This window comes from Nicotiana tabacum, chromosome 13 (assembly GCF_000715075.1).
Source record: "Nicotiana tabacum cultivar K326 chromosome 13, ASM71507v2, whole genome shotgun sequence".
NCBI lineage: Eukaryota > Viridiplantae > Streptophyta > Magnoliopsida > Solanales > Solanaceae > Nicotiana > Nicotiana tabacum.
This window is the reverse complement of record NC_134092.1, coordinates 29,838,749-29,852,267: the sequence shown is the minus strand read 5'-3', so window position 1 is coordinate 29,852,267 and position 13,519 is coordinate 29,838,749. Positions and strand designations below refer to the sequence as shown.

Here is a 13,519-nt window from a genome sequence, read left to right as displayed (position 1 = left end):
CATCAAACAATATCAAAAACACGAATCGCACCCCAATTCAAGCCTAATGAACTTATGAACTTCTAACTTTCAAAACTAATGCCAAAACATACCAAACTAACTCCGATTAACCTCAAATTTTGCACACAAGTCATAAATAACACAACATACATATTCCAACTTACGAAACCAAAATCCAAGCTCGGTAACCACAAAGTCATTGCTCAGTCAAACTTCTCAACTCTCCAAATTTCCATTTTCCAACTTTCGCCAATTCAAGCCAAAATCTTCTACGGACCTCCAAATAAATATTCGGGCATACTAATAAGTACAAAATTACCCTACGGAGCTATCGGAACCATCGAAACTCCATTCTGGAATCATTTACAGACAAGTCAATAACCGGTCAACTATTTCATTGTAGGCTACCAACCTTGGGACTAAGTGTCCCAATTCATCCTGAAATATCCCCGGAACCAAACCAACCACCCCGGTAAGTTGCATAACATCAGTTGAGCACTGAATAAGATATAAATGGGGGAACAGGGCTTCAACACTCAAAACGACCAGTCGGGCCGTTATAGTTTCTATCCATGAAATTTTTGTGGGCTAGAATAATAGAATTGTGATCCATGTTAGAAACCATGTTTAGGTTATATCCTTATCCTGTTGGGATCCACATAGGTCATTTTTGCTGCTGAATTATTTGCTTAAATTGCATTAAGTACTTAGTCTCATTCATCATTTGCATATCATATTTCAGACTCTGTTATCATTTATCGTTACATCATGTATCATTGTTTGGGTTGATTGGCATGAAATTTGTGAACCCAAGAGACTGGAGAGATTGATGAATGAGTAAGGCTAAGGTCCTAATTGTGAGTGGCATTTATGGGATCGAGTTGCTTATTGATTCATGATGGGATTGAGCTTCACGTTGCAACATGCCATGTTGGTTTATATTAGTGCTTGTGCAGGATCTGCCTCTCCAGAATCTAACATACCAGTAGTGAGCGTAGGTACCATTGAGTGATGAGTGCGAGTGCCGAGTGATTGAGAGTGTTGAGTGATTGGGAGGCACTGAGTGATTGAGAGTGTTGAGCGCTTGGGAGGCACTGAGTGATTGAGAGTGTTGAGTGATTGGGAGGTGTTGAGTGGGGTTGAATATTTCTAGAGCATTAGCACATAGGTTTATCACTATGTTGCATTACATTTGACATGCATACTTGGCATGTAGGCATAGAGATGCATTTACTCATGCTATACAGCATTGTGACATTTATGACTTCTCATACACATTTAGAGATGTACATTCCTCATGCTATTTGATAATAGATCATTTTATCTATTGTTGAAAGTTTTTGGGAAAAAATCATAGTTTACTGACATATTTTGGTGACTTCGGTGAAAGATTTGGGCGTTACTGTTATACTTGTAAAGCATGCCTGTTTTCCATAACTATGAATGAGTCGAGCATCCTATCTTTGAGTATTACTTGTACGATTTTTATTATATTGTTACGAGTTGTTCTTGGTTGTTGGTGTTGGTCTCTAACTGTTATCCAAGCTCGTCACTGCTTTCAACCTAAAGTTAGGTTTGTTACTTATTGAGTACATGGGGTCGGTTGTACTCATGCTACACTTCTTCACCTTGCGTGCATATTTTGGAGCTGATGTGGTTGTGTATGGCGGGAGCTGGCATAAAATATGTACCTGTGTTCCAGTTGTAGCTACCTCTTGTTCATGGTAGCTTTAGATTTATAAAAAATTATTTATGTATATTTCAAACAGATGATGTATTTATTTCATACCATCTTTGTAAACTTTAAATCTTAGAAGCTCATGATTTGTACTGCCAATCCTTGGGATTTTTGTATCAAAGTTCAGCTATTTCCTCATTTATTTTCTCTGTAAATCTCGTTTAAGTTGGATTGTTACTAATTGGCTTACCTAGCGGATTGAGTTAGGTGTCATCACAATTAGTTGGATTTTTGGTCATGACAATTATATCCTAGCAGATGTCTTGACCTGGACTCGTCACTACTCTACTGTGGTTAGGCATGATACTTACTGGGTACCGTTGTGGTGTATTCACACTACGCTTCTACACATCTTCTTGTACAGATCGAGGTACGTCTGCCCATGCCGGACGCTAGAGTTGATTTGAGTTTATATATTTGGGGACTTCAAGGTATACCTGCTCCACGTCTGCAGGCCTCAGTGTCACATTCCTTTGCGTTTATGACTCATTTCCATCAGTTTTGGGGAATGTATTGGTTAGATTTTATTTTAGGATATTATATCAGTTTATTAGACTTGTTTTAGTATTTCGTTAATTATTTCTGCCAAGTTATGAGACTAGATGCCATCACGACATCCTACAAAGAAATATTTGGGTCGTGACAAGTTAGTATTAGAGCTCTAAGTTCTTAGGTATTGCGAGTCATAAGCAAGTTAAGTAGAGTCTTGCGAATCGGTACAGAGGCGTCTGTACTTATTTTCGAGAGACTAAAGAACTATTAGAAAAACTTCACTTCTTTGATTCATTATCGTGCGAATTGGTTGACTTCGAAAACTGAGTCTTTGACTTTTTATTCTCACACAGATGGTGACGACACGTACTGCTGGATTCGATGATCAGGCACCTACGCCCGTGCTAGAGCCACGGAAGTCCGGGGTCGGGGCAGAGGTTGATGAGGTGCACGTGGTGCAGCTAGAGCACTTGCCCGAGCTACAATAGAGGAGCCACCGGTAGCTCCAGTTGGGGGGAAGGCACCCCTGGCGCCTGTTTCAACCCTTACACTTCAAGAGATCCTCGCATAGTTCTTGAGCGTGTTCAGTACCTTAGCTCAAGCGGGGTTGATTTCACTTGCACCAGCCATATCTCAGGCTGGGAGAGGAGCTCAGAATCCCACGGCCCATACTCCAGAGCAGCGAGTCCTTGTCGATCAAGTTCCAGTTCAGCATGCAGTTAGGGCAACAACATCTGAGGAGGAGCAACTTAGACTTGAGATGTTTAAGAAGTATCACCCTCCCACTTTCAATGGTTTGGCTTCAGAGGATGCGCATGACTTTCTAGAGAAGTGCCACAGTATTCTCCACACCATGGGTATTTTGGAGACGAGTGGGGTTACTTTCACTACCTTTCAGCTATCAGGAGTAACAAATTAGTGGTGGCGAGTGTACGAGGAGGGTAGCCCAGCTGACGGAGCTTCCCTTACATGGACTCGGTTTTCAGAGTTATTCTTGAGAGAGTTTGTTCCCCAGACCCTTAGGGATGCATGGCGCACGGAGTTTGAGTAGTTGTGCTAGGGTACTATGACAGTGTCAGAGTATGCTATCTGATTTAGTGATTTTTCCAGACATGCACCTGCCTTGGTTTCTATGGTCAGAGAGTGAGCCTATCAATTCATCGAGGGGCTCAACTATGGTAATATAGGTTCATCATGGCTCAATAGTTGGATACAAATATCCTATATCAGTAGGATGTAGAGATTGAACAGAGTTTGGAGGGTATGCGGCACCGTGAGAGAGAGGGCAGGGAGGCCAAGAGGCCTCGAGGTACGGGAGGATTTAGTAGTGGCCATGCTGCAGCTACAGCCTGTCATGGTAGAGGCTATGTAATCCATCTAGTTCATTCAGCACTTCCAGCTTCTAGTGGTGCTCTGATTATTCCGAGGTTGTAGGTTGCACACTTTGCTTAGCCACTTTCTACCGCACCTCCTGCACGGGGTGCCTTCAGCGGTCAGTCCAACTGACCAGGGCCGAGCTAGTCTAAGTAGCCATGCCCACCGAGAGCTTGCTTTGAGTATGGTGATATCCGTCATATGGTTTGAGATTGCTCCAGACTCAGGAGGGGTGAACCTCCATAGACTACTCAGGATCCACGGATTCAGTCATGTCCACAGACTTCTCAGGCCATGGTTTCTACCCAGTTGCCACTCCACCCGCACAACCAGCTAAGGGTGGGGTAGGGTCTGGGCGGGTAAAGGTCGCCCTAGAGGGGGAGGTCAAGCCAGATTTTATGCCTTTACTGGTAGGACAGAGGTAGTTGCTTCAGATGCAATCATTACAGGTATGGTTCCGGTTTGCCATATAGATGCATCAGTCTTATTTGATCCAGGATCCACTTATTCATATATGTCATCTTACTTTACCCCGTATTTGGATATATCTCATGATTCTTTGAGTTCTTCTGTTTATGTGTCCATGCCTGTAGGAGATGCCATTTTTGTGGATCGTGTGTAACAGTCGTATTTAGTTGTCATTGGTGGTTTTGAGTCCAGAGTTGATCTATTGTTACTTAGTATGGTTGACTTTGATGTTATCTTGGGCATGTGCTAGTTGTCTCCCTATCATGTTATCCTAGATTGTCATGCCAAGACTGTGATGTTAGTTATGCCAGGTTTGCCATGGTTAGAGTGGAGGGGTGCATTGGATTATGTTCCTAGCAGGGTTGTGTCATTTCTAAAGTCTAGGCAAATGGTTGAGAAAGGTTGTGATGCTTATATAGCCTTTGTGAGAGATGTCAGTGTTGATATCCCCACTGTTGAGTTCGTTCCAGTAGTGAGAGACTTCCCAGATGTATTTCTAGCAGATCCTCTGGGCATGTCTCCCGATAGGGATATCGATTTTGGTAGTGACTTGTTGTTGGGCACTCAACCCATTTCTATTCTACCATATCGCATAGCCCCAGTGGAGCTGAAGGAGCAGTTGCAAGAGTTGCTTGATAGGGGCTTCATTCGGCCTAGTGTGTCGTTGTGGGGTGCTCCGGTCTTTTTTGTGAAGAAAAATAATGGATCTATGTGCATATGTATTGATTATCGGTAGTTGGGCAAGGTTACAGTGAAGAACAGGTATCCGTTTCCACGCAATAATGATTTATTTGATCAGCTACAGGGTTCTAGAGTTGATCATTTGCTCGTCTTCTTTATCAAGAATTTTATTTGAAACCGATTTTTCTACATGCTTTAAGCGTACCATAGACTTTATTTTTCTAGGACTTATTCAAATAGGAGCATTTGCAGTGAAAATATAGTTACTTTCTTTAGGTCAGGAAATACGTTTGGCATACTTAACAATATATTGCAGATGAATAATCTTTTTATGAACTTCAAGTTCATATTATCTTATTCGAGGATCTAGATGTAGAAATGATAATTCATTCCATGTAATCTTTTCTCAATTGTTTATCAATTGACTTTTATACTTTTAAGTATTTGAACTGCAGGTCCAAAACTACATGTATTTAATATAAAACCAATTCTACTTGAATTATTTCTCCACACTTATATATAGCGTTATCATAAATGTAGTCAACAAATATTTTATATCGGTTCCAACCTCCTTTTTTCATAAAGACATAACATAGAGACTCTTCATTCATATTTTTAGGTACCTGAACCTATCTCGAGATTTTATGAAGTGTTATGTCACTTACCTCCTTATTATGATCTTTTGATCAATTGCTCGTCTTCTTTATCAAGAATTTTATTTGAAATCGATTCTTCTATATGCTTTAAGCGTACCATAGACTTTGTTTTTCTAGGACTTATTCAAATATGAGAATTTGCAGTGAAAATATAGTTACTTTCTTTAGGTCAGGAAATACATTTGGCATACTTCGCAATATATTGCAGATGAATAATCTTTTTATGAACTTCAAGTTCATATTATCTTATTCGAGGATCTTGATATAGAAATGATAATTCATTCCATGTAACCTTTTCTCAATTGTTTATTATGTCTCCCCCTCATGTTAGAAAAACTAACTTGCTTCCTTAATTTTGGAAATCCACCTTTGTGTGTTATGGTGTTAATCAAAATATTCACCGCACATCAATAATAATAAGATGAAATTATTTGGTTCCCGACCCTAAACCACTTGTGAGGGGAGAATATAATATACTTTTGTATATAACATATATCAAACTTATATAGATAACTTTGTTCTCATAAGAAAGAGTTTAGCTATTAAGTGGAGGCACTCAATAAATTATTTTGCTAAACCAACTTATCAAGACAAACTATCTTGAATATTCTGGAAACTATGCTCTAAATTAAATTATTGAGTAAATTACCTCAAAAACACCAGGTTGCGGGTTAATAATAATTGCACATGTAGCCATCTCAAAGATGCATCTTATGTGGTATACATGGCAAGTGAATGAGCCCATATTCACCTTTTTGATATTTCCAGCATTTATGGGATTCAATCCCAATTTTAGTCGGTCTATTAATTAAGGCAGAATAGCCTAGTAGACCATTGTACTTGTTTCGGTTTGTCACCCCGGTCCCTGCACTCTATAGAGTTTCATCTAGATATTTATAGTTTCTAAAACACACTATCTTACACCCCTCTGATGGTTGACCTAGCTTACGTGGCATAGGTAAAGCTGAGGTGAATAAAATGTATGGTACACACGCGCAAAAAGAGCATGATTACAAGGATTCCACGGCAAATGACTAAAATAAGAGAAACAAAAGAAAAATAAAAACACAACAAAACAAAGAACCCATGGTTCTCTGTTGCTACCATAGCTTTTCTTTTCATCATAATTAAAGGGCAATAGAAGATGAATCAACAGACAAGATCAGCTAAGAACCCATGGTTCGTAACAGGAACTTCATCCAACAACATCAAGAAGAATAGGAATTTCATCGGAGCATGTCGAAAAATCATCGCTGGCTACGTTGAAACTTCTGAATCATCAATGGCAAAGACCACACTGGAAAAGTTCGCCATCACCGGTGACGGAGACCACCGATGACCACCACAATTATTTCTTCTGCATCACCCTTATAAGTAGAACATAAAAAAATACAAAAACAAAATCCTAGCAGTTCAAGTCAAATCTGTGAAGCTCTGAAACTAAAACTGAATCTGATAGTCAAAGCAAAAAAGTAAAAATGGAAGCGGGAGACGAAGCACTAGAAATGGTGGACTTAAAGGATTTGCAGCAGCAAAGCAAAGCCCTTGATAAGCTCACGGACTATGTCGAAGATCGTCAGCTTGATTCCTCCCGTGTTCAAACGTCTATGGCTTCAATTTATGCATTCAAAGAAGCTGATCTTCAAGATATGTGGATGAGGGAAAATGAACTAGTTGTTGTTAAGATCAATGTTGTTGATATTGATATAATTGCAAATGAACTAGAGGTGAACGAGAAGGTTGCAGAAAGGACTTTGAGAGAGCATAAAGGTGATGTTGTAGCTGCAATAAGGCATTTGCTGAATTAATGTAATGCAAAAGATAAAGAGAATAAGTACCAAAAAATTTTGTTTTCATTCTGAAATGTATCAACAAAGAGACTATCACAAAAAATAAAACAATCAGGTAAAGAATACCAAAAGAGGCATGGATACGAAGAGCATAAATAAGGAATAAAGATATGGGGTGCCCGAATCTAATCCGTAATGGTGTGTGGGTGCCCAAATCAATTGCTTGGTTTGTGAAAATTATTATATTTTGAAGTGATTGCAACTTCAATTGCTTCCTCTCCCATTTTCAATCTTTCGAAAATTTGTGGTGAATATTCACAAATCCTTCTTTTTATTCTTTGTTTACAATGAGGTAGAGGTAAGAAAAAAATAAGCTTTTGATATTTGCTAGTATCTCTGTTGTGGTTCGGTGGTGAGGTTTTAATGGGGAAGGTGACTGGATATTAAAATGGCGTTGGAGGGTGAAGAAGGTGAAAACGGTGGCCATTTTGCCTTTAAAAAATAATAAAAATAATTTTGCATATTTTATCTGATGTGGATATTAATATCAGTGTGATTGATTAACACGCGGGTCAGAGGGGTGTAAGATAGTGTGTTTTAACAACTATAAGTGTCCAGATGAAATTCTATCAAGTGCAAGGATCGGGATGACAAACCAGAACAAGTACAATGGTCTACGAGGCTATTCTTCCATAAATTAATGAGAACATGCAAGATAAGAGAATTCGTAAATAACTTTCAAGTTATTTAATATTTACCCATGTGAATTCTCTTTTATTTTTGTACATCATACTTAATTTAACATTACTAAACCAATTATGCCAACTGAATAAATTATCAATATTGATAAACTTCCGATTTACACCATGACGTGGTCAATTATCAATAAACTCCAAGTTTATTATGATATGAGTTTTTATATCAATAAACTTCTACTTTATTGTGGTATTCTTTATTTGTATAGTACAAACTGGAGAATAAAGCATGTAGCTTTTCACATACATATTAACCCGCTACAAATAGTAGTAATAGAAGATATTAAATGTTTTCTTTATTTACAGTGTCAATATAATCAACCACTTTCACGAATACTTTAGAAACTAAATAAGTTTCTTTGAGACTTACTATGACACAATACCTTATTGATAATCAATTTTATTTCTCTAAAATAGTAATAATTGGCTCTTATAGAGCTTTCAATTAATTTTGTACTATCACATATTCATCAATATCCATATGAATATCTCTTTCAAGGAGAAAGTTATACCATTATGTTCATAGTCAAAATCACTATAGGCAAAATATGTTGCTACCGTTACTTTTGCCCTATAATAATTACACTGCCATAATATTTTGGCATAATCACAATAGGTACGAGATCAATGACCATTTATGCCCTAACAATGAAATTATTTTCTTATTTTATCTCAAACCTCCTTTGAGTGTGGCTGTCACGACCCAAATTCCACTACTTAGGATGTCGCGATGGTACCTAGTCTTTAAGACTAGGTAAGCATAACATTTAATAGTAACTTAATAGAAAAAATTGAACATCGATACTAAAGTAAACAGTTAAACTCATATAAACTTCCAACATAGGATCTCAATAACATATTTCCCAAAATTGGTGGAATTGAGTCATAAGCTCTACCGAATAATCTAGAATGTCTAGTACAACACTGTCAGAATAAGTAAAACAACAAATTGGAAAGTTAATGGAATGTGATTCCGAAGCATGTGGACGCCGAGCAGTATACCTTGAAGTCTCCGAAAGGCAGCTAACAAGACAATCACTAACGTCCAGCACGGCAGGCGTAGCTGAATTTGCACAAAAAGATGTGTAGAAGCGTAGTATGAGTACACCATAACGGTACCCAGTAAGTATCAAGCCAAACCTCAGTACAGTATTGACGAGGCCAGGTCAAGACACCTACTAGAACATGATAAATAGAACAAAATATAATAACGAGAAGTAATGGAAACAAAGAAAATAAATGATAATAGAATAATTTGATATTGTAAACTATTGACAGAATGGTAAGCATAAGATAACAAGAAGGAGGCAACTAATGAGTAGCACAATAGTCAAATACGGACAAAACTGGTACATAAGGAAGAGTAAAAGCAACAAGAATTTGTTCAACCGATAACTCATTTCAACATGAATTGCACAACAAGAATGACGACTGAGGTACCGCCCCGTATGCACATTTCTCAATTTCGATCACAATCTTTCCTTATATCTTCGTGAGAGCTTTATATTTAGTTTTGGAAATTATTTTTCCGAAATAGCTACTCGTGTTTAGCCCACCTTATCACACTACGTGGCTTCAAGTAGTTCCCCTACTAGAAACACGCGTATCAAGCCCACCTTATCTCACTGCATGCGTAACAAACCTAAGTCGTATACCACTGTATGTGTATCAATATCACAACATAATCACAACTCGTACCACAAGTGCCCATATGCCACAACTTGACAAACGAATCAGGAATACCAGTCTTTCCATAATAAATAGCCCACGGCTCAATCACAATATGTGCAAGAATCTCAACAATAACAAAATGAAAGTGAATAGCTCAACAAGAACAATATCTCAACAATTAACAACTTTGCCTCAATGTGATAACGACTTTTACAACTTCAACATCAATAACGCAACAAGAAGATATTCCATGAAATAACAACTTCAAGTAAGTAATTCAACAATTAAAGAAGCAATAAGACACCTTGCGTACACGACTTTCACATAGCACAATTGGCACAACAAACCAATTCATAAGAGGTAGTTCCCCCACACAAAGTTAGGCAAGATACTTACCTCAACTAGGCCAACTCAACCCTCGAGAATAGCTTTTCCCCTAAAATTCGCCTCCACACGGTTCAAATCTAACCAAAAGTGACTTAATATCAACAACCAATGCAAGGAAAAACAATTACAATAGATAAAGCTTTGATATTTATGAAATTCCCAAAAGGTCAACAAAAGTTAAACCGGGTCCAAGGATAGATTACGACTACCCATAATCCCACGATTCTTACATGTGATAAGTTTTGAAACTCGAGTCCAAATCAACTCTCAAAACTCATATTCTCATTTTTCAAAAACTTGAAAAAGTTTCCAATTTTTTCTCTTTTATCCACATGAATTTGATATTAAATCTAAGATATATTAATGGAATATAGTTGAAAATTTATTAGTATCACTTATCCAATGCTTGTAGGTGAAAATCTCCTCTCTAAATCGCCTCCTACCGAGTCTAGGGTTCTAAAATGTGAGAATTAAGACTAAATCCTGACTTTCTAGCCCTTATGTCCAGCTGCAAATGTTGCATTTGTGACACAGGGTTCACATTTGCGAACCCTCGCAATTTCAAACCCTGACAACCTCAACAGAAGACGCATTTGCGACAAAAGGTTTCCCAATTGCGAAACTAGCCACCATCACAAATGTGACCTAGTGGTCGCAAATGTGTCCCAAGCCCATGCTTGATGCCTTCGCAAATGCGAAGGTTTTGGTCGTAATTACGACATCAGACACCCCCACCCCCCCCACACACACAATTGTCCCCTTCGCAATTGTGAGGCTGGTTCTCACAATTGCGACATCAGAGCACCAACACACAAACAATTCCTATTTCAGCTCAAACCATTCTGCGATACATTCGAAACTCATCCGAGCCCTCGGGGCTCCATATTAAACATCCACACAAGTCTAAAAAATCATACGAACACGCTCGCATGATCAAAAAAATAAAAAAATAACATCTAGAACTATGAATCGGACACCAAAACGCATGAATTTCAAATTAAAGTTCAAGAACTTCTAGAATTGCAACTAAGCATCTGAATCCTATCGAATCAACTCCAAACGATACCAAATTTTGTAGACAAGTTTGAAATAGAATAACGGACCTATTCCAAGTCACAAAACCAAATTCCAAACCCCATAGCCAAAAGTCAACCTACGATCAAACTTCTAAACCTCAAATTGTCAATTTTTGGAAAAATAGCACAAATCAACCTATGGACTTCCAAATTTGATTCTGGGAATACACCCAAGTCCAAAATAACGATACAAAGCTATAGGAGCTATAAAATACCATTTCATAGTTGTTTTCACAAAAGGCAACCATTGGTAAATATAAATAACCTAGGCCTCTAAGCCAAGAATCAAAAGGTCTAAATAAACATGAAACCTTCCTGGAACAAAAAAATCGACCATGTAAGTCAAAAGGCCTAAATTACACATGTGTGAAGCATTAAAATGGGAAACATGACACAATTATACAAAATGACCGGTCGGGTCGTCACATTCTCCCCCTCTTAAGACAAACGTTCATCCTCGAACGTGCATAAAGACATATCTGAAGTGATGAAATGGTGAGGATAGTGACTCCGCATGTCGTGCTCGGTTTCCTAGGTCACCTCCTCAACTGGATGACCCCTCCATTAAACCTTAACTGAAGCAATGTTCGTTGATCTCAACTTTCAGACCTGTCTGTCCAAGATAGCCACCAGCTCCTCAATATAAGTCAAATCCTTGTCCAGTTGGACTGAGCTAAAGTCTAAAATATAAGACAGGTCACCATAATACTTCTGGAGCATAGAAACATATAACACCGGATGAATTGTAGATAAGCTAGCTGGCAATGCAAGCTTGTAGGCTACACCCCACTCTCTCAAGGATCTCGAAAGAACTGATATATCTAGGGCTCAACTTACCCTTCTTCTCGAATCTCATCACACTCTTTATGGGTGAAACCCGGAGCAAAACGCGCTCTCAAATCATAAATGCTACATCATGAACCTTCTGATCGGCATAACTCTTCTGCCTAGACTGTACTATACAAAGTCGATCCTATATTAACTTGACCTTCTCCAAGGCATCTTTAACCAAATCTGTGCCCAACTATCTAGCCTCTTTCGGCTCAAACCAACCAACTGGAGAACGACACTGTCTTCCCATACAAGGTCTCATAAGTAGCCATATAAATACTCAATTGTTAGTTGTTGTTGTAGGCAAATTTTGCAAGCGGCAAGAACTGATCCCAAGAACCCAATAATCCATAACACAGGAATGAAGCTTATCCTATAATATCTGAATATTACACTAGGACTAGTAACAACCTGACCGGTCATTTAGTGAAATTGCGCCTCGTTTCTCCTTTCAATGCTTTACACATGCGTGTTTATGGTTTTATAACTTACATGGTTGGTTAGTTTCGTATGGGGAAGATTTCGTGTTGATTTGGACCCTTTGATTCTTGACTTAGAAGTTTAAGTTAGAAATGTTGACCAAACTTTGAATTTTGTGAAAACAACCTCGGAACGGTATTGTGATGGCTATGATAGCTTTGTATCGTGATTTTGGATTTGAGTGCATACCAGAATTTATTTCGGAAGTCCGTAGGTTGATTTGTGTTAATTTTGCCAAAATTTGGCAAATTAAAGTTAAAAAGTTTGACCGTAGGTTGACTTTTAGCTATCGAGTGCAGTATTTAATTTTGGGACTTGAAATAGGTCTGTTATGCTACTTAGAAATTATTTGCAAAATTTGGTACCGTTTAAAGTTGAATTGATATGATTCGGACGCTTAGTTGCAATTCTAGTAGTTCTTGAACTTTACTTTGAAATTCATGCGTTTTAGTGTTTGATTCGTAGTTCTAGATACTATATTTATGTTTTGATCATCCAAGAGAATTCATATAACTTTTTAGACTTGTGTGGATGTTTGGTTTGGAGTCCCGTGGGCTCGAATGAGTTTCAGACATGTCATGGAATGTTTTGGACTGAAAAGCAAGATTTGGTGTGTTGATAGCTATGGTGTCACATTTGTGAATATCAGGTTCACAATTGCGAGCTTAGAAAGGGGGCCTCAGGTATCATAATTATGATACCAGGCTCGCAATTGCGATACCTGGCTCACAATTTTGATGTAGCTCAGGATTCTAGGTAGTTCACATTTGCGACTAAATTGTCGCATTTGCGAAGGGACAAGGTTCGCATTTGCTAACCCATTTGTCGCATTTGCAAAGTCTCTATAGGTTGATCAGTCTTTGCATTTGCGAGGAATCCTTCGTAATTGCGAACTTGTGTCGCAATTGCAACATCTGCAGCTGATCAAAAGGGCTGGGAGTCAGGATTTTTCAACATATTCTCTCATTTTAGAACCCTAGATTCAGTAGGAGGCAATTTGGAGACGGGATTTTCATCTACAAATATTGGGTAAGTAATTATAATCAATTTCCAACTATATTTCATCAATATATCTTAGATTTAACTTCAAAATCATATGAATCAAAGTGAAATTTTATGA

The 13,519-nt window shown here is 38.2% G+C and overlaps 1 protein-coding gene across 1 annotated transcript; it reads left to right on the top strand.

Moving 5' to 3' along the window:
- The first annotated feature begins 6,887 nt into the window (after positions 1-6,887).
- On the top strand, positions 6,888-7,228 carry LOC107771954 (uncharacterized). Its single transcript, XM_016591426.2, has one exon. It carries the CDS (start codon positions 6,888-6,890, stop codon positions 7,215-7,217), a length of 330 nt encoding a protein of 109 aa, XP_016446912.1. The 3' UTR covers positions 7,218-7,228.
- Positions 7,229-13,519: the final 6,291 nt, after the last annotated feature.